This window comes from Aspergillus flavus, chromosome 2, assembly GCF_009017415.1.
Source record: "Aspergillus flavus chromosome 2, complete sequence".
NCBI classification, from domain to species: domain Eukaryota; kingdom Fungi; phylum Ascomycota; class Eurotiomycetes; order Eurotiales; family Aspergillaceae; genus Aspergillus; species Aspergillus flavus.
The window spans coordinates 5,209,199-5,228,709 of record NC_092409.1 but is presented as its reverse complement, the minus strand read 5'-3'; the positions used below and the strand labels follow the sequence as shown (position 1 = coordinate 5,228,709).

The 19,511-nt window shown below is 48.6% G+C and overlaps 7 protein-coding genes across 7 annotated transcripts; 3 read left to right on the top strand and 4 right to left on the bottom strand.

Moving 5' to 3' along the window:
- Positions 1-3,704: 3,704 nt before the first annotated feature.
- Positions 3,705-8,534, bottom strand: F9C07_2278160 (histone acetyltransferase). The gene is made up of 4 exons (XM_041290263.2): positions 7,529-8,534; positions 7,359-7,438; positions 7,226-7,273; positions 3,705-7,168 (listed from the first exon to the last, which is right to left on the bottom strand). Exons 1-4 carry the CDS (start codon positions 8,023-8,025, stop codon positions 4,545-4,547), a joined length of 3,249 nt encoding a protein of 1,082 aa, XP_041143497.1. The 5' UTR covers positions 8,026-8,534; the 3' UTR covers positions 3,705-4,544.
- Positions 8,535-8,597: 63 nt separating this feature from the next.
- Positions 8,598-9,291, top strand: F9C07_1333389 (uncharacterized protein). The gene is made up of 5 exons (XM_071507979.1): positions 8,598-8,730; positions 8,787-8,879; positions 8,939-8,942; positions 9,030-9,124; positions 9,184-9,291. Exons 1-5 carry the CDS (start codon positions 8,683-8,685, stop codon positions 9,202-9,204), a joined length of 261 nt encoding a protein of 86 aa, XP_071364025.1. The 5' UTR covers positions 8,598-8,682; the 3' UTR covers positions 9,205-9,291.
- An 87-nt stretch (positions 9,292-9,378) lies between these two features.
- Positions 9,379-10,473, bottom strand: F9C07_2068 (putative N-acetyltransferase family protein; the record flags this gene model as incomplete). Its single annotated transcript, XM_041284969.1, has 3 exons — positions 9,379-9,888; positions 9,948-9,993; positions 10,049-10,473. The coding sequence occupies 3 exons, from the start codon at positions 10,471-10,473 to the stop codon at positions 9,379-9,381; spliced, it is 981 nt and encodes a 326-aa protein (XP_041143495.1).
- Positions 10,474-10,823: 350 nt separating this feature from the next.
- Positions 10,824-12,434, top strand: F9C07_1333392 (DlpA domain protein). The gene is made up of 5 exons (XM_071507980.1): positions 10,824-11,344; positions 11,430-11,505; positions 11,588-11,904; positions 11,968-12,066; positions 12,136-12,434. The coding sequence occupies exons 1-5, from the start codon at positions 11,174-11,176 to the stop codon at positions 12,310-12,312; spliced, it is 840 nt and encodes a 279-aa protein (XP_071364024.1). The 5' UTR covers positions 10,824-11,173; the 3' UTR covers positions 12,313-12,434.
- Positions 12,435-12,555: 121 nt separating this feature from the next.
- On the bottom strand, positions 12,556-14,064 carry F9C07_2070 (3-ketoacyl-CoA thiolase peroxisomal A precursor; the record flags this gene model as incomplete). The annotated part of the gene is made up of 3 exons (XM_041290262.2): positions 13,933-14,064; positions 13,409-13,859; positions 12,556-13,354 (listed from the first exon to the last, which is right to left on the bottom strand). Exons 1-3 carry the CDS (start codon positions 13,940-13,942, stop codon positions 12,556-12,558), a joined length of 1,260 nt encoding a protein of 419 aa, XP_041143493.2. The 5' UTR covers positions 13,943-14,064.
- A 3-nt stretch (positions 14,065-14,067) lies between these two features.
- Positions 14,068-15,817, top strand: F9C07_1333502 (uncharacterized protein). Its single transcript, XM_071507981.1, has 5 exons — positions 14,068-14,966; positions 15,034-15,352; positions 15,412-15,473; positions 15,547-15,652; positions 15,724-15,817. The coding sequence occupies exons 1-4, from the start codon at positions 14,850-14,852 to the stop codon at positions 15,631-15,633; spliced, it is 585 nt and encodes a 194-aa protein (XP_071364023.1). The 5' UTR covers positions 14,068-14,849; the 3' UTR covers positions 15,634-15,652; positions 15,724-15,817.
- Positions 15,818-16,349: 532 nt separating this feature from the next.
- On the bottom strand, positions 16,350-19,059 carry F9C07_2072 (armadillo-type protein; the record flags this gene model as incomplete). The annotated part of the gene is made up of 3 exons (XM_041290261.1): positions 16,350-17,283; positions 17,337-17,917; positions 18,007-19,059. 3 exons carry the CDS (start codon positions 19,057-19,059, stop codon positions 16,350-16,352), a joined length of 2,568 nt encoding a protein of 855 aa, XP_041143491.1.
- Between the last annotated feature and the right edge of the window lie 452 nt (positions 19,060-19,511).

Below are 19,511 nucleotides of genomic sequence, written 5' to 3'. Positions count from 1 at the left end.
CTATCAGTCCCGCAGCCGATTCGCCCTTTCCTCTTATTCCCGTTAATACAGCTGTTTCCACCGTTTTGTGCGATGAGTGAGATTCTCTTCGAAAGACCTTTCCCTCAATATCGGGCTCCCCAAGGTTGAAAGGCTTTTTTTCTTTTCTTCGAGAAACCTTAGGAAAGGAAAAGACGAAACTGACCGTCAATAACAACGTTACCCCGAAGGATGATGGTTCGCATACAACGCGGCTCGCAACAATTCCAGGACGAGGCTGTGGGAGTGGGCCTCTTTTCAACGTGCGGTTGTGGAGGAAAATCGGGCTTCAATTTCAGCTCTATTAGTTGCTGCATATTTAATGATCTAGCTTGGTGGATGCATCACATTCCCTGTGTCCTGACATGCAGGTCGCAGAGTCCGCGGGTCCCCCACACATCCAGACCGTTGAGCTGCGAGGATGATTGGACGTCCCTAGATATAGGACCTAAAATTGCCAGTCCATCAGAGCCCGGGTTATTCGCCTGATGCAGCATAAAGGTGCCTAGCCCTGCACGATCTGCCTTTGCTGATGGGATCCCCAAGGGCAATTGATTTTCCTCTCTGGTCTAGGCGAATTTCAGCAACAAAAAGCTCGCCTTACTTTAAGTAACGTTGACCGTCTTGATGGACTACGCTGCCTCCCATGCAAGATGTGAAGATCCCTGATCTGCACTCGTGTAAAGCCGCAGCTGAGGATTACGCTTTCTTTTTCTTGTCGCGGGTTTGGCCTTGCTTCCAGATGTGCTGCGCTGCGTCTCCGACGCATACTAACCATGGAACTTAATAGGTGGCATCTGCATCTTGCCGCATCAGCTGCAAAGCTACTAGCATCAGAAACTCGCCAATCCTTTTCTTTTCTTTTCTTTTTTCTTTTTTTTTTTTTTTTCTTCTTTCCTTCCCCCCTTCAAACAAGCAAACATTCGGCGACGGCCTCAAGAAGTATCGCCATCATTCTTCTTTTTTTCAATGGTGCTCTTGGCCATATCGATAATGCGGTGATGCGCCATTGCGCAGAAATTAAGGAACATCAGCAGGAAAGCGATTGCATTAGTAGGATCAGCAAGAAAGTGAGCGACGAAGGGCCAGCTATTAGCAATAGCCACGCAAGGGTTCCATGGACCAGGATCCGAATTCGTAAGGGCCGAGAGATGGACGACTCACGCCCATAAAGTTTTTCTATCGTACAGATCAATACCTGCATTCGAGCAGAAGTTTCAATTCTCATCCTTCTAAAGATGCCAGAAATAAGAAATGAGGAGGGGTTTCTGGGTGGCTGGTGTTGGCCAGAAAATTGAGTCATTGGCGCCGGTGCTAGTGACTAAACTTATGTGAAAGGGAGAAAGATTGTGATACCAAAAAAGAAAATTAAAGGCGAGCGACATGGATCAATCATGATTTTCATGCTTATTTGCTAGGTTCGATCGACGCCATCCCGGAGGTCTGTCAGCAAGTCTCCGGGCGTTACCACGATTGCAACAAGCCAAAGAAATTCTCCTGCATCGTCACATTCAAGTAATGCCACGTTTTGGTGGCTAACAAAGTTGGAGTCGCTCAGTCAAGAAGACGATGCCGGGTTCTTTGCTGATCAACGGGATGCTGAAAGTACCTGTCAATCGTACACAACACCGGGAACCCACTTTGCTTAGGGTCTGCCAAACGAAGCGAATTGTGGAGTTGTCGAGAGAAACATAGATTATCTTACTGCCACGGCCATCAATGCTCAAATCAGAGAAGAGGGTTGTTTTTCAAGGGAGAGGGGTATAAAAGAATTAAGGAGGACGCAAAGAAACCAGAAGTACGTTATTGAGGTGAGGAGTAGAGAAGAGGGGAAAAAAAAGTTTTTCTCTTTTTTTTTTTTTCTTTTTTTTTTTTTCTGTGTTCACTGTCTTTATATTGGACCACCTCTTTTTGTCTCCGTACATGGCTTGGTGGGGGTCAACAAGATGCACGATGAAGTGTTCGCGGGCCTTAGCGGTTGCCCTTTGTGTTCAATACTTGTAACGATTTCCTTCAGAACGACTGGCAGCAGCGGTCCGTCGGGCATCCCCATCACGAACCAGACTTTCGCAGGCGCTTATTCTACGCTACAGATATGCTTATCCCCGACCTGGGGATGGGTTCCGGGTATGAAAATTCCAGATCCATGGGTATACAAGTTTTCGGGCGATATTCTGAGTTTAGGGGCCTTGGAATCCATGCCGATCCTGCTGACAGCTCCCTAACGCCCCAAAAGGATTGGTCTAAAAGTACGCCAATGAAAAATAATATCCTTCGTCACAGCAGTCCTAAATATTGTCCTACACATGAAAAGGGGCCAGAAAGTCCTCGGTTTCCAGCAACCTTGAACAATTGAGCTTCAATTGTATTTTCCGTGTTACAACCTCGGCTTCTGGAAGTTGTGTGGGTGTGTGTGTGCGTATCTATTCATGGAGATTGAACGGGGGATCCACATCGAGTGAAACTCCTGAGCGAAAAAAGGAAAAAGAAAAAGAAAAAGAAAGCCTCTGTTATTTGTCGCCTTCCATTCAAAAAAGTCAAAACAAGAAAAAAGAAAGAAAGCCAATGATTACATTGAACGCAAAGGAGGAATCTTCTTGACAGATCATATTCAGTACGCGGCGATCGATCTTCGTACCACTTTGGCAGACGCCCAACAATAATCGTCTTCTTTGGTCCTTTATCCTTTTCCTATTCTCTCTTTCTTTCTTTTTCTTTAGAGGGAAAAGCAGAACAAAAGACGATCCTATTACTTTCTCTTGGTCCAACCCTATTTGCTCACAACTCTTTCTCCACAAACAATGACTTGGGCATACGATCTCTCATCTGAATGATCAATAATACCTACTCACTGCAGGAATTTTTCCGGCATCTAATTTCCATTTAATCTGCTACCTTGACCGCTAGATACTCCAGAACCGCCGAGGAAAGACGAAGCATCCAGAATTCCAAATCTCAAACACACCCAAAACAGGCAAAGCACATATCTCTTGTGCATAAGACCAAAAACGGAGTCCCCTGGGGCAGAAGGATTCATAATTGCTATTCCCATATGCACAGGGGAACTCCGCCACAGAGGATGTACATAGTACATACATACAGATGTGCGGATACATACTGTGCATTCCAAGAGCGCCACATCTGATCTCGCTTCCTTACTATTATCAACCATTGCTTCATCGTGGCTCCACTAATCACATTCAAGTCCGTACCTGCATACATCCACACCTTACGGACTATCTACGGACATACATAGTCGGTCAGTACACTGGCCCCCCGATCTGACCAAACCTTCCCTCCAATCTTCCCCCCATTAATACAGTATCTAGCTGTACTACTGCATGCATCGCGATCTCTAACACCACCTCATTTCCCGGTTTTCGTATCTGCGGCTAGTCGATCTAGTTCGTTCCAGCCTTTTCCCCATGTAATAGAGAATGCAACCTAACTTATAATGTAATCCAGCATGGATGTGATCCTCCACACCCTATCCACTAGTACGTCGTCCCTTTCGTGACGAGAGGCGTAATTCCGACTGTGACGATAAGATGCATCACTAGCACAATCGATACATCCACAACCATATAGCACCCACTCATCGACCAGGATTACACTGTCAGCAGACGCTAATTGCAGTTCATAAAGCTGCAAGGGCATCCACATATCATTGATTCAATATGTATTCTGTAATACTTAGGTGAAACCAAAATTAAAAAAAATAAATAAATAAATAAATAAAATAAAATAAAAAAAGAGGCACAGAGGCGATGACTCCTCTGCGTCACCATTACTTTTTGTTTTTTCCGTCTCAACTCACGTGTTCATCTGAAACCTAAATGTCATCCGCAAACCACGTCTGGGTTCGGGTTTCTGTTTATCGCGCATCTAAGTCTGTAAACATGACCTATTACTGAGTAGATGAGGTGACTCAGGGTTTTGGATTGTATCATGTAACTACGTAAGTGCAAGGGTTCTAAGACATTGGGCAGCAAAAATATGATGACGAAAGCGGCTCTTTCATGTACTCTCTCTCCGGAACTATGCTCGCAAAGTGGATATTGGTCATGCTTAATACAATGGTGCGCAATCGGGGACGTGTATGCGCTGACACCATAATTCAGTCCTGGATTACATTAAGTGGAAGGGAGAATTGAAAAGGCAGAAAAGAGAGAGAACAAGTCCTCTAGACTAAGACCGTAGGGGAAAAAAAAAAGAAAACAACCATTTTCACTCATGACAAGAACGAAGACGAGGGAAGCAGAAAATCGCTGAGGGAACCCACAAGGTCGGAGAATCAGAGCGCAATTCGTGATAACAGTGCATCGAATAATAGCCAGAACTCCAAATTCCTTGCCCACTCCTTGCTTTGTAAAACAGCGCAAACAGAAAGATAAAGTGCCAAGTCATGAAATTTATCCCTTCGAGGGATAGAAATAGAACGCAAAAATGTCCCCTGCAAAGCCACAAGATAACGCCTCGTTTAAATGCTTCGCCAATTAAGGCATTCTTCCAGGTTTGTTCGGAAATCATGTCTCCATGATCGCATCACCATCTTTATCCACCCCGTTAGGCCCATCTGTGTGCTCTTCCACCACCGCATTATGGTTCGTAGTACCGTGATCTTCTGCCGGAATAACGAATTCGAACTTTTCTACCACCGCCTTTCGATTCACGGATCTAGTAAGTTTGGCTGTATTCTCAGCACTTACTTCTTTGGTAGGCGTCACTTGTTCTGTAACATGAAGCTCTGTGTCCACGGTTTCCACCCCGTTGATACCATTAAGTTGACCCGGCGCGTCATGATCTCCCGTGTGGTTATTTTGGACATCTGTCTCCGATAATCCATCAGGCTGAGCTGGGTCTTGTTCCCCGCCCTTGTCACCCTCATGATCTGGCAGCTGGCCATCATTTTCGACACCGTTGGCCTCAGTGCCAGTTGATTCAACTGCAGGAGAGTCTAGTAACTTTGCACTTCGACCGCGCCGGACGCTAGATGCATTTGCAGTAGGGGTCATAGAGGCTAGTGCAGATGATCTTCTAGGTGTGTTACGACCACTAGTGCGAGCAGTTGTCGGAGTGACAGCTACCTTGTTGTATGTGGTCTTGCTGCCAAAGGGACGACCTGGGCGTCGTTTGACAACAGGCGCCTGAACAGGAGGATAAACCTCAAATCGCCAGGCTGGTATATCTTGGACTGGGTTTGATTCTGTGGATTTGGAGTCTGCAGCTAGTTGTGTGCGATGAAGGCCAGAACCATTAGTCAAAAGTTCAGTCGAAGGAGGTCCGGCAGGTTCAGCTGAAAGTTCCCCGGACACAGCTTGCGCAGCACCATTAATGGTCGGTTGAGGGTTATCATCTCCATTGACTTTGCCCAGACTTTCTGAAAGTTGTTGCTCTTCCTCGTTTCCAGAATCCTTCACGTCCTCGACCTCCTCGTCTTCTAAACCCTCCCGTGGGGCAACTGCATGTAACGGAGCCCTATCGAACTGTGACTGGTTGCTTCGACCCATTATGTAGGGCGTCCACACAAGAGCATCGGGATTAAGCTGAACGTAGCCTTTACTTTCCCAGCTCTGTATGCATTCTTCGAAGTATTTGTAGTCAAGTCGTAATGCATAAGTCTTCGTCACTGGATCTCTGACAAGTGCACGCAAAGCTTCAAGGCCAGAAACAATGTCGTCCGCTGTCATGCCTGTCCGCTCCGAAAGCTCCACGATGCTAAGTGGCGTCTTCTGCTTATGAAGTTGGTATGACAGAATAAGCCTCCAGTAATTCCGATAAGACACTAAACCCATATCCGAAAGCGGCTTCTCGGGAGACCCCGTTTTCCCTTCGATGCGCGTGAGTAGGTATGAGAAGTCGATGAGAAGGTTACCATAGCCTTTTCGCTGATGAATAGGCAGAGTAAGGATACAGGAAACGTTATTTGCGGAGCTGGGCCGTTTTTCTTTGCTAAAATAGCCAACGAAATGGCAGCCCAAGTCGTCAAATTCGGTCATGATGTAGAAAAGAAACGGCTCGACGTCGTAATATAGGGTCTTTGAACCGAGAAACAGTTTTGCAAGCAGGCAGAGATTCTGGCAGTATACCGGGTTCTTTCTTCCGTCGACTTCGAAGATTGAAATCGAGCCGTCGCGGTAAATTTCATCTCCAGGAGGATGCTTTGCCGGGCACTTGAGTTTGTGGCGCCATGCGACATAATCCGAGTTCATGTACTTTAAGCAAAACTCACAGATGTAAAGCACACGGTTACGGCTGTATTCTTCTGGATAAGGCGCCGCGTACCAGGTCTCAATCTCATAGCCACCAAAGTTGATGTACTTTATCCTGGACGGTGGACCCGAGACCTTCTGTGCTGCATGCTGTACAGGCTCTCCGCCGCTCTCGGCTTCCATGACTCGTCTTTGCCACTCTTCTTCAGCCTTTTGTCGCGCTACTTCGAACCTCTCACGGTCAGGCTGTGTCGGAAGAGTCTTGGTGGTGTCAGCGTCTGCTTCTGACAGAATGCCACCGTACGGTTTGGATTTAGATTCGTCCATCTCGCGATCGTTGAAAGAATAGAAAGGAGACACATATGACACGGGGACAATAGGGGCAAAATGTGCTGGAGGTTCATGTGCCACTGGAGGCGGCTTAGGGGTTCTTCGACCTCTGTGCTGTGACCGACTGCGAGAACCGAGGATTTTAGATAGCTTGGTCTCGTTGAGTCGAAAAGCTAACATAAGCCTTCCAAACTGCCTTAATACCACGCGGCAATTTTCCTTTTCCCCTCCCCGCACACGGCGAGAACGAGTTCGTACCGGAGATAGGGCGTCTGAAGCATCGCCCAAATGGTCTCTCGACTCAGCCCGCTCGGACCGTAATGATGTCTGTCTCTGCCGTTTTCGAAGCACGGGTGTATGTTCCTGTACATCTGCTGACAAGGTTTTCCTTTTTCGTAGCGATCGCGAGCTGTTCAATAAGTTATCATCATCAATATCCACTGTATTGAAAATTGAGTGAAAGCCAGAGCCTTCCTCTCCAGTGTGTGCTGGCAAGAGCTCTTTTTGCATGTTCTTCGGGCCGAGCCTTCGATGGGACGAATTATTGCCCTCAGCGTTTGGTTCCAGTTTTTCCCGAACGCATGTAGGACATCTCCATGTGCTGGCATCTAGACTGGGTCAGTCTCAATGTCTATAAACAAGTTAACTTAAGACACTAGGCATACCTTCGGCATCATTTAATGCACTTTGTTCGCGGGCACATTGCCGGTGAGCTGTCGGGTCGCCGAGTCAGTAACGATCGCCGAGAGTTTTGGGGGTGGCTACGCCATGTTTTAATGGGGCCGCAAATCCACATACAGTGATCGCCACAAACTGTGCATGTCAGATACTCCTCAAAGTCCTCACTCGGATCGTGATCTTCATCTTGACCACAAAATCTATTCATTATGTTAGCATATCAAACTGACGAATAATATCAAGCATGCAATAGGGAGGAAGCTGGGGTAATTAAATAGAGGGTAACTTACATGCAGTTACCGCGCACCGTGTTGTTATCCACTTCTGCATCGTCATGGTCATTACTCTCACCATCCCACTCCTCATCGTCATCCTCCTCATCGGATCCCCGGCTGCTTGAACTAGAGCCGGATGCGTCCTGGTCGCTGTCACTTTGGTTCTCGAAAGCTGCGTCACCTTCTGCGTCGGCCGCATCCTCGTTATCCAAGGAAGATTTCCCCTTCGGTAACTTCACAGCTCCCACCGGCTCAGTCTCATCATTTTCGCCGTTAGAGTCCAGATCAGAATCCGGCTCCCCCTCCGCATCTCTATCGTCCTCGCGGCTAGCACTGTTGCTTTCTTCTGCAACCTCTCCCGAATATGCCCTATGTACAGCATCCTGGAGCTGTTGATCCATCTGATACAAATCCGTCTCCTCCTCTCCCTCCGCATCCTGATCGCTGTCAACCAGATCCGGGGGTAGTCTCATTTCGGTATCATCGTCAGCCGGCGGCGCAGTTGCCGTCATGGTGTATGTCACTGCGGTCGCCAGTTTGAGCAGCTCCTGCTTGTCTCCAGTAAGAAGGTTCGTGAACAAAGATAGCCTGGGGTTTGAGGCTATTCATTCGCCGCAAGAGTAGACAATCATCTGGCGCTGCACGTAATAGGCATCGGGAACAGAAACGAACGACCTTGGATACAGATGATCGAAACAAATAGCGAGCTTAAGAGTATCTATATGGTAGCGCAAGCGATGACCCCTGAACACAGCGCAACCGAAGCGACAGTCAGTTAAGGAGCTGAACGGACGACTCCGATAAGGACAAACAGCGCGTAGAAGGACGCAATGGAAACCATACCGCACAGACCAACAGGTCAGAGACGTCAAATAGAGCAGAGCCCAACGCGTAGATCAGCAGCGGATACACCGTCCGAAGGCCTATCCAGCATTCAGAGCACTCAGCTGCGGCCTCTCGCCCCTTCTCCAGCCCGTGAGGTTGATGGCCGCAGCTGACTCAGCCGGCTGGAACCCCGGTCCCACGCTAAGCCGCTTTAGGCCAACCTCCAGACCTCGACGTCGGCGGATTCCCGCGGCCACAAGAAACGACGACTTCCCCTCGGCTTTGTTGGTCAATCCTCATTCCTCTCTTAGCTCTCGCCTTGTTCGTTATTTCAATCGCACAGCATGGGTGTTCCTTTTGAGGCTCTGATCCCCTATGGGATCATCGTCGGCGTACGTCAAGCGTTTTCTCAGTAACTTCGATCGACCCACTGATGATGCTATAACAGATGTTTGGCGTGACCGGCGCTGGTCTTACTGCTGTCAAGTGGCTTGGAAACGAGGGAAAGAAGGCCCGCTGGAACCGGGATCTGTGGGACAGAGTACGTACCTCCCAATCCTATAGGATGTGATCTAACCAGGTCGGCTAACACCCGCTCAGCAAAGTATGTGACTTACCCATCAATTGACTACCCTCCCCGTTTCAACAGTCGAACGGACTGGATGCTAACGACTAGTCAACTATCCGACAGTGATGGAGCGGGATTTGAGAATCACAGGAACTTTGAGAGGTCAATCGGGCAACGCCGAAGCCCCGAAGGGATTCGAGCTCAGCAACCCATGGAAGGTATGATACATACTCAGGTCCCATTGAACGTGTCGAGAGAGGTCTAATAAATCGAACAGCTGGAAAAACGGATCTTCTAAGCCACTCCAACTTGTCACAATCTTGTCCTTTATATTGCCTCTTTATTCGCCTGCAACTTTTCAATAAATACCATGCAATGATTAGAAGAAGCCTCCTTGTATTATATTATCAGGCTAGCAAAAAGCTGCAGGGTAGTTGCGAACTCCGAAATTCTAATTTGGACTATCTAGCTTCTATTTAATCTGAGATACTAAGCCCCGAACCCCCTCAATTTCGTGCTCGAGGAAGTGCATATCAAACCACTTCGCCAGAGCGTTGACCCTATCCTCTTCTTTTTCGAAAATTGCCACCGTCTCTGTCTCCCCACGCAGTCTCTTCTTCACCTCCTTCCCGGACAGGATATAGATGCCTACCGGCTCAATCCCTGTCTCATCCATGATGACCCGTGTACACACCAAAGCCTGCACGAACCAACTAGTCGGCCGGTGACTAGTAGAGTAGTTCATAGCGGCAAAATCCTGCGGTAGAAACTCCACCTCGGAAAACGAGTACTGCGGTATCCAGTTACTTTCCGGATTGTATCTGATCTGGTAAATCCAGAGCTTCTGACTTCTATCAATGAATTCGATGGGCGTATCTTTGACTAGACGCATCTCAGCCGGCGCCATGCATACAGCGACGGCGCCATCTTCTTTGAGCGGCAATGGACTTGTAGGACCAAAGTTGCCGAACCCGACGTCAACCTATTCGTTTCCGCAATTAGAGATGGCCGACATTCACTCGATCGGGGAGTAGAAGTTACCATATATCTTTGATCATCGATAATCACAATGAGAACCATATGTCCCCTGAGTAGCACATTTAGCAGTGTTCCTTCATGTCCACTGACCAGCAACCACTTACAAACTCATATACAACTCACTACCGGGAGTCTGGTTTCCACCGGCCACGGCTTGGCTCACCCGTCCACCAGTTGGATAAACATTATATCCCAGACACCGTAGCACCATATAGAACAAGTTGGTATTTTCCATACAATACCCGTCCAGGCGGCGCACGACTAATTTATCAAATATACACGCGGGGTGGGTAGAAATGGATTGGTGCTGCGAGTAATGCAAGGCCGAGTTTCCCCATGGGATGGAGGCCAAATGCCGTCGTTGCAACTTTGTCAGGGTCGCCAGGCGATCCTGCTGGATCGATTGTAAGACATGGTCAAGCCTACCTGTGGTGTTGTCTAGCGTGGCGTTGACCGAGTCGGCATATCCGATTCGCTCCAGATAGAGTTCCAGCTGTTCGGAGTTGTATATCTGGGATGGGGAAGCCATGATGGTATATATGTACAATACTCTATAAAATTCGAGGATACAAGGATAAGGATAGGGGGTTTTGCGGGGATGATGCTTGTGTGTACATTAATTGTGCTACTCTATTATGGTTTATTCTGGGGCATCGGCTGTTCTAAAAATTTGTTTAGTGACGGCTTGGAACCGCGGCACTGACCAATTGTATGGCCATTAGTGTTATTAACTATAACAATACGAAGGGCTTTAGTCAGATATTGGTCATCGGAATCTCGTTGTTGCTTTACGAGGTGTCTGTAATTCGTCAAGAGATCATGGAACTCTATAACTATGCTTAGATTGAGCTTACTATATGTTGATCATTCTTGCAGATGGCGGGGGAAATTCCCGGTAGTTCATTTGAAAGTTAAAGCCTGAAGGTGCCTGAGCCAAGAACTGAAGGAGTATAGAATTCGATGATGTCAGTCTTCCCGATCCTCGGTTATTTTGTTTCCCATAGATCACGAGATCCAACCACGGACTGAGCCTGAGATGATTATCTGATTAGACTAAACAATCCGATCATATCAATCGGTTGGTTACAAAATCGAAGCCCCCAGTAGTACATCCAAGATTCCCACCTTATCGCAAAAAAACAAGTCCATTGTCGCACCAGCGCCAATCTCACCTTTCTATAAGCTCCGATCAACCGAAATCCTACCAAGTATATATATATCAGCATCGAATGGACTCCATCCCCAGGATCCTCTCCAGAACTCTCCCCCACCTCAGGACGACTACTCCCCGATTATCTTGTAGAGGAATTACCGCACCCTCCATCTCAACTGCCAAACGCAACATGTCAACATCAATCGAACAAAAGCTGGACGTTCTGCGGAACTACTCTGCATGTGATGTATGTACAACGCATGGAGTACTCATCATTTACACAACTACAACGTCTTCCGAAAAAACCCCAACTTATTAACAACTAAATCCAGGTATCAGATGCGCTACTCAAGCTACAAAAACTTCCCGAGGGAACCACAGCTCGTGCTGGCCATATAGCTGATTTCGGTAAGCCAATACTTAACACAACAATGCCTTTACACGATACACACACAGAGACAGAGAACTCCCTGATTAACAGCATCCCAAGTCCCCTTCTCACCAACCATCGGTCGTAACGAAAACACCCCCAAAGTCATTGCCCCGGCGTCAACATTCAAGTTCGTCCCCAAATCAGATCCCGTCCCGTCCACCGAGTCGGTAGAGACCCATGGTTTCCCCGCGGGGACGCACTGGGTCGACTTTGCAGAGCCCGGGACCGTGGCTGTGATTGAGCAGCCTGAGGGGCAGCACTGCGCCGTCCTGGGTGGGATTATGGCGGTCCGGATGAAGTATCTCGGAGTCAAAGGGGCCTTAGTGAACGGGCGCGTGCGAGATCTAAGTGAGATTAGGGAGTGTCAGCTTCCGGTAAGTTTATTATCTGTTGCTTTTGTTTGTGTTGTGTCCTTGGCTCTGATCCGGGTCGGTTAGGTTTGGGCTCGTGCTACTTCTACGGTTGGAACCGCCGCGGAGGCTAAACCGGGGGCTCGGAATGTGCCTGTTTCCCTTGGTGGTGTGACGGTGTCTCCGGTATGTCTTTCTCTTTTGTAAGCTGTTGGTCGTGTTATTGAACATTGCTGAATTTTGTGTTGCGCTCAGGGTGATATTATTTTCTGTGATCCGCTGGAAGGCGTGGTTGCTATTCCGCGCGAGCTTCTTGATCAAGTGCTCGATCTGATGCCTAAATTGGTTGCCATGGATGATAAAGTCAAGGAGGCTGTGCTTCAGGGGTCGAATGTCTTTGATGCCTTCAAGAAGTTCAGAACTAAAATTTAGTGGATCACTTCGGCCTAGTTGGAGGTACCCTACATTGTGTTTGTCTACATCTGATATGGAGAGCCATGGTGCTTGTTTCATAGTTGAACCGCGATCTATTAACCAATCCGAAACTCAATCTTCATGCTTGGTATTCTGGAAGGTATGCGTACAAATCAAAATCATCATGCGTATATATAATCGCTGTACAGGAAGAGAATCGAAGAAAAGCGAGACACAAAGACAATTTTAGAGCCAGCTCCTTTATTCGCGAACCCAAACGGCAGCCATACCCATACCAGTGCCAACACACATGCTAGTGACACCGATCTTCTTGTCAGTGCGCTTCAGCTCTGTCAGCAGGGTGCTGATCTGACGAGAACCGGTGCAGCCAAGAGGGTGTCCGAATGCAATGGCACCTCCCTTAGGGTTGATCTTCTCTTGAGGTAGTCCAAGTTCATTGACACACCACACGCACTGAGAGGCAAAGGCCTCATTGATCTCGTAGATATCAACGTCATCCTTGGTGATGCCAGCCTTCTCAAGGGCCACGGGGATGGCCTTCCAGGGGCCGATGCCCATGAGCAGGGGCTTAACACCCACAACGCTAGCGGCGACGTACTTGCCGATGATCTTCTGACCGAGGCGCTCAGCAGTGGAACGCTTCATTAACAAAACAGCAGCGGCACCGTCGGAGATCTGGGAGGCATTGCCAGCATGAATGGAGCCATCCTTGGCGAAAGCAGGGCGAATCTTGCCCAGGGATTCAGCGGTGATACCGTCACGGATACCATCATCGGCCTTCACGGTAATGGTCTTCTCCTCGCCAGACTTGGGGTCAGTCCACTTCACCTGAAGAGGATAGATCTCCTCGTTAAAGAGACCAGCCTTCTGAGCCTTAACCGCCTTCTGGTAGGATGAGGCGGCGAAAGCATCTTGGACAGCACGAGAAATGCCACGGTCCTTAGCCATGTTCTCCGACAGAACACCCATGGGAACCTTGCAGTTGGCAGACTCTTGGTGGTTCTCGAGGAGGTCTGAGAATTCAGTGACAGCACCAGGACTAAGAATGTCAGTATACTAAAGGACTGGACCAATGAACGTATATTCCACTTACCCATACTGAGAGGACATGCTCTCCACACCAGCACCAATACCAACTTCAATCATGCCGGACTTGATAGCATTGGCAATGTCAACGATGGCCTGGAGACCACTGGAGCACTGACGGTTCAAGCTCTTGACAGCAGTAGTCTCGGGGAAACCAGCAACCAGAGCAGCAGCACGGAACTCGGTGGCACCGCCACCAGGGGCAAGGACGGAGCCGACGGCAACATCCTCGACGACGTTGGGGTCGATGCCACTCTTCTCAATAACACCCTTGAAAATGCCAGCCAGGATATCAGCAGCCGCGGTATCCTTGAAGCCACCCTTTCCACCCTTGGTGAGGGCAGAACGAAGGGCACAAGTCACGACAATGTCATCGGGGTGCTTCTCGGTGATGGCGGCGACGCCCTTCTTGCCACCAGGGGTGAAGTGAGAAGCCACCTGGGTAAGACGCTGCTGAGCTAAAATGAAAGAGGACATGCGTTAGGTTATATTGATTTAGTGGCTAACACGAAGATATTCAACTTAACTTACCAGAAGACATTATGACGTCAGTGAAACTTTGAGAAAATACAGAAGAGGAATGAAAGGGGTATCAACAATCAAATAGATAGTAGGGGGATAGAGAGAGAAAAGAGAAGCGACAGGATTCCTCTTTATATCGTGAACCCGGGGGAGACAACGTGGAGTAGAATCCACTTGGTCGGTTCTGTTGCCTTTTTGTATGCTCATCGCCGGTCCTGTGAAAGTACCGAGGCTCACCCGCGTCATCGTTATTCCGGGGGAAGGTCAGTCACGGGATTTCCAGGGCACTTGCAGGCTTTCATGTGAAGAAGAATGTCCGAATGATCGTCTTGTTTCCTATGCTTTTGATCTTGTGACAATGATGTCCTATACTGGCAAAGCCGAGCTATATGGATCTCCTGGTTACACCTTTCGCCAGGTGTGAAGACAAAGCTTGCATCTGGGTTAAGCTCTACCCTCTAAATAATATGTGAGCATTCCATTAGCAGTACTCCGTAAACTATATATGCCCTGGATCTTGAAGATTTAACTGAAATATTGGCCGTATCACAAATAAATAACATTGCCCTGGCCCAGTAATCTTCCATAGAAACCTTGAACTATAGGTAGTCAATAACCAGCAGCTATCTTTCATCAGATACACATTGTCTTTTTGCCAGGCTATACCTACTACGCACTTGAATAGGCATTACTGCAGGTCTTGGAACAGCCTGAGGTTACATACAAACTTACGAGCAATCCCTGAGGCCAGCCCGGACTTTAAGATACGCTCCACCATTAAGCCCGAGAGCGGAAGAGTCTGGGCGGCGGAATTGCGCCCCAGACAACAACCTTTTTTTCTCCGCCTTGAACCCACACCGAGTTATCACTCCGTACCTGTTCCTGGCCGCATACATCACGGTATATTGTGCTACAGTGATATCGACATGTCCTCAACAATCCTCCTACGCCGACTCCCGGCTTCTATACCATCCGCATCTTCCACTCGAATTGTCGCATCATGCAACACCAGTCTCCTCAACCGACTCCAGCCCTCATCTCATGTATATACCAATTGTAGCCATGTAACACCAACCCCACGCGCAAAGCTAACGAAAGCCTACACTTCAGAGTACCTCTCTACTGACACATACCCGACCATTCTCGCAAACAATTCCCACATATTCCTCGCCTTTCCGCCTATCCTCGAACAACAACACAGCCACCCAAAATGACCACCCTCCATCTCCCGAAGAATACCCCAACGGCGAACCCATGCCCTACTACAGTCCTTACAAACCTAAGCGTCAATGGCCCCCAGACATGTCCAAGCTGTCACCAAAACACCAGTTCCGACTCGAGCGTAAATACCGTCGGCGTGCGGCACTCAAGTTTGCTCGACCGAAGTGGGTGAAGGCAACGAAGTTGGTCCAGTGGGGTGTGATCGGATGTAAGTGCTGGCTTGAGGATCATCGCAATTGAAGTTTGCGGGCTGACGGATGCTGGCAGTCGTTATTGTGTATGCCGCGCTTTTTATGGAGTGGGATGAGAGGGGGAGCCCGTTTGATGAGGTAGGTGCCCTGTTTGATGATGTTGTTTGGCTCTCAATTAGGGGGTGTGCTCTAACCTGGGGATATCGTTTAGTTTCGAAGGGTTTTCTTTGCTGGTGTCAAGGGGGCATTTTCTACCCCTCCACCTCCTGGACCGGTCAAGAGGTCGGATGATAACTGAGTGGCTGGGCAAGGCATGCGTAAGCATTGTTCTATTGAGCTTAAACAAATACGCTCTGTGAGGGTCAGTAACTCACAAAGCAAGGTGCAGGACGCCCGGAAGGGCACGAGAATCTCCCTAGACTTGCCCTCTCTCTATTGTGACATACTGTATATTACTCTACCACACTTAGAAACTGTCGGATAGACAAATCTAGGGCAAGTGTTTGGATACTGTGGATAATCTACTAAAAGATAACAATTCATCTCAACTGTCATACCAAAGTGTTCTGGACTATAACATGTTTGTGCAAAGGAATGAAAAAACGAATTTCGCTTTGCACCCACTTGCGCAGGAACGTCAAATCTCGTCAATGTTATGGCTCCGTTCCTTCATTAAATCGTTTCGCCGTGGCCGTTAGTCAACGGAAAATGCTCCCAAAACTCCAAAAGCAAAAAAAGAGCCAACGCCGTCCTGTCCAGACTCCATCATAATGAGAGGAAAGTGAACCAAGGGGACCAATGATTGAAAGGCAAAAAGCGAAAAGAAAAAGGATAGAAAACCAAAAAGTCAGCAAACAAGAAAGGGAGAAAGAAGAAAAGGAAATAGTAGCCGCATCACTGGCTCATGCGCACACGTCCAGGGGGACTGATGGAACACTTGGCAGTGAGGGCGAAGTACACGAGCCGAATAGCGTTATATACAACCCGCTATTCAAGAATAATTTTGAATGATCTTCACAGCCAATTTCCTAGGCCTTCGCTCTTCGGAGACACCCGATTGTTGGCAGGAACATCCAAAGCCAATTCCAGCCGAGGAGGCTTCTCACCCAGAAGGCCCTTCTTAGGGCTCCCCCCAGCCGCTTTGATCGGTGATTTGGCAGGGGTTCCGGCCTCAGGCCGAGGTGGACCTTCGCGGACAGCGGTATAAGGCCAACCATCTTCCACAGCAGCAGCAACCCATGTCCGCAAACAATCGTGGACGGAGGCATAGAACTTCTCTTTGCATGTTCTCAAGTTGCCACCCATAACCTTCTCGAATCCAGAAGCTCGGAGTTCCGCACGCAGTTTGTTGCGCTCCTCCGCTGACGGCAATGATGCCACAAGCCCATTCAAAAGATCTAAATGCGCAGCTAGATAATTGGTTGCATCCCATTCAACTCCACCAACATAGGGCGCAGCAGGTACCGGAGGCCTAGGAGCTGGGAAATGTCTCTCTCGATAAGTTTCCAGACCCGGCTTCTCGCTTTTCACAATCGGTATCACGTTCAAGTGATGCAGGAATATCCAGAAGACTTCTTTAGTTACGTTGGTAACCTCTTTACACCAGACACGGTACGGGCGTGACTGGTATATGTTTGCAATAAATGAAAGGGGTTGGTTTTCTTCAGGTGGTGAAGGGTCTCGCAAGTACGACAGGATTCGGCTGGCACGAGATCTGGCATCCTCAGCTGATGATGCTGTTGAAAGTTGTGTGAAAAGGAGATTGATAATAATACTCCGCGTTGTGTATTCGCTTGGTCCTTTCTTTTCCTCGTCAAACAACATCTTCAGGAGCGCTGGGAAGATTTCTCCTTCAACAGCTGTAAGACGCTGTAATGCAACGGAAGTCGTGCAGAGCGCCTTCAAGCACAGCAAGGCTTCGTGGAGCAAATTATCCTCATGTTCTTCCCTGCAGAAGTGTCAGCGGGCATATTCTTGTTAAACTAAAGGCAGGTTGCATACCTCCACTCAACCTTCATGATCCTGTAAAGCAATTGTATAATTTCGTCCATACCGCCATCCGCAATAAATGTATCGACCCAGCTGATTGTTTCATTCCGCAAGAGAAGTCGAAGTTTATGGATTTTGCCCACTTCCATCATCTCCGGCTTCTGGATCTCCCTCAAATAATGAACAAAGTCCGAGGGATCAGCTGCGGTGTCCTGGCAAGCTGTCGCAGAGAGAGATGTTGTGGAAGTTGACGGTGTCAATAACTTTGAGAGCCCTGGCTGTGAAAAATCAGCAGATTTTGGACGTCGATGGGAGCTTCCGCTCTCCGGCCGCTTCTTTGTGGGAGATGAGCCCTTGGAAAAGCTGAACCCGCGACTTCTGGATCGCGACCGTGACCCTTTACTGTCATTATTATGTTGGTCTTCTTTCTGCTCCTTTCCCCGGCCCCGGCGGCCTGTGCTGTCATTGGTATGCACACTTGTACCGGCACTATGGGCGCCCTCTGCTTTGTCCTTTTGAATGAAGTCCGCTTTGATATTAGTGTCCAAGGATCTCATCTTTTCCCTCATATTATGAGGAATGTTTCTTGCGTCCTAGAATTGCGTTAGCTGTGTCTTTTTCTTTCTATTATTGTGTTCTTGTCCATTTCTGAAAGATCAGGAGTCTTGTGAGATGTACTAACCAGAAGCTTCTCGAATTCACTCTCGAGGTCCTTCGAGTTCAAGCGTCTCTGCAGTTCCGCTTCTCGTTCTTTCGCATTGAAGGCGGATATGGCTGCCTGAACACGCGAGACCTTTTTTGGGCTTTGTTCTGGCTGCGGTTCAGCACTTTGGCGCGACTCAGGCTTGGATAGTGCCCGAGGCCGTCTCCTTCGTTTAGAGGGAGAGGAGGGTTCTGATGGGTCAGAGGGCGAAAGCTTCTCTGAGGACATATTCTGCAGTGTTCCAAACAGCTCCCGTACCTTGCGATTGCCAGAGAGGAACTCTGATTTCGGACGAGGCTTGGGGTCGGCGCGGTTCGTGAGAGAGGGTTCATGGTAGTCCCAAAAATTACGCTGCTGGGCAGGTCCATACCCTTTAGGGGTGTAAAGTGAGACCTCTTCTTGGAAGGTTCTACGGTTGGAGGGGGAGGGCGGTGCTGGAATCTGGTCATAGTATGACCCAGTCGCGTATTGGTTCCATATAGGTGATGGCATGCTGTCGACTAGATCCGTCGGGCTCCGATTTTCTTTATCCCGACTATTCTTCGAGCTCTCAGCCTTTCTCCCGCGCTGAGACCGCTTCAAGATTGCTGAGAGACTGTTGGCTGATTTAGCCTTCTTAGGTTTCAAATCTTCGGACTCGTTCTCGGGAGACTCTGATCGGTTGTCTTTGCGCTCCATGTAGCTCCTTAGAGACTTCAGGGATACAGCGCTTTTCGTCTTCTTGTGCAGCGTATTCTTTTCCTGCTTACCAGGCGACCTCTGCCGAGGCAAGCCATACTCTGCGGCGTCTCGATTCGGGGCAATTTCGGTCAATGGCTGTTGGTCTAGGGCGGCATAGGCCTGATCCACTGGAGACCAGAACGTACTGCGAGGGGGCTGGCTTTGGTAGGGAGACCTGCAAGAGGCGGCATCGTCTGCGGAAGGGTTCCTCTTGTGAGCTTTGGAAGACAAAATTCCTCGGAAGACGGATGGTTTGGTCGGGACACGGCTAGCATCGTCGAAAATATTGGGACCTTGCATGTTGGGAGCCATATCTGATCGCCTTTAACCCGGGACTGTTAGAATGATAGGCGCCAAGTTAGCATGCTGACTGAAGATAACACTCTGGTGGTGTCGACAAAGTGACGGGTAGGTACGGAGGACTTACGGGGACAGCGCTCCAACGCAACCACCAATATGCAGGATATTTATAGACGGAAGAAGAAGAAGAAGCGGATACAAAAGTATTAAGTGGAGCAGGAAAAACAACAATATGTATTCAGATAGAAAGTAAAGGCATTGGGGAATAGTAATTATCAAAAGCAAGAAGGCAACCAAGAAGGGAAAAAAACGCCCGCGGGAATCAGACAACGGCAACAACGATCACTGCAGTAGTGAACAACAGGTGGGCAGACCGGGAATTTGAAGTCTTCCGTAGCGACGGAGGAAAGTTAAGGGCATGATCATCCTTCCCCCCAGCCTAAACTAATTCGTCAATGGCGGTC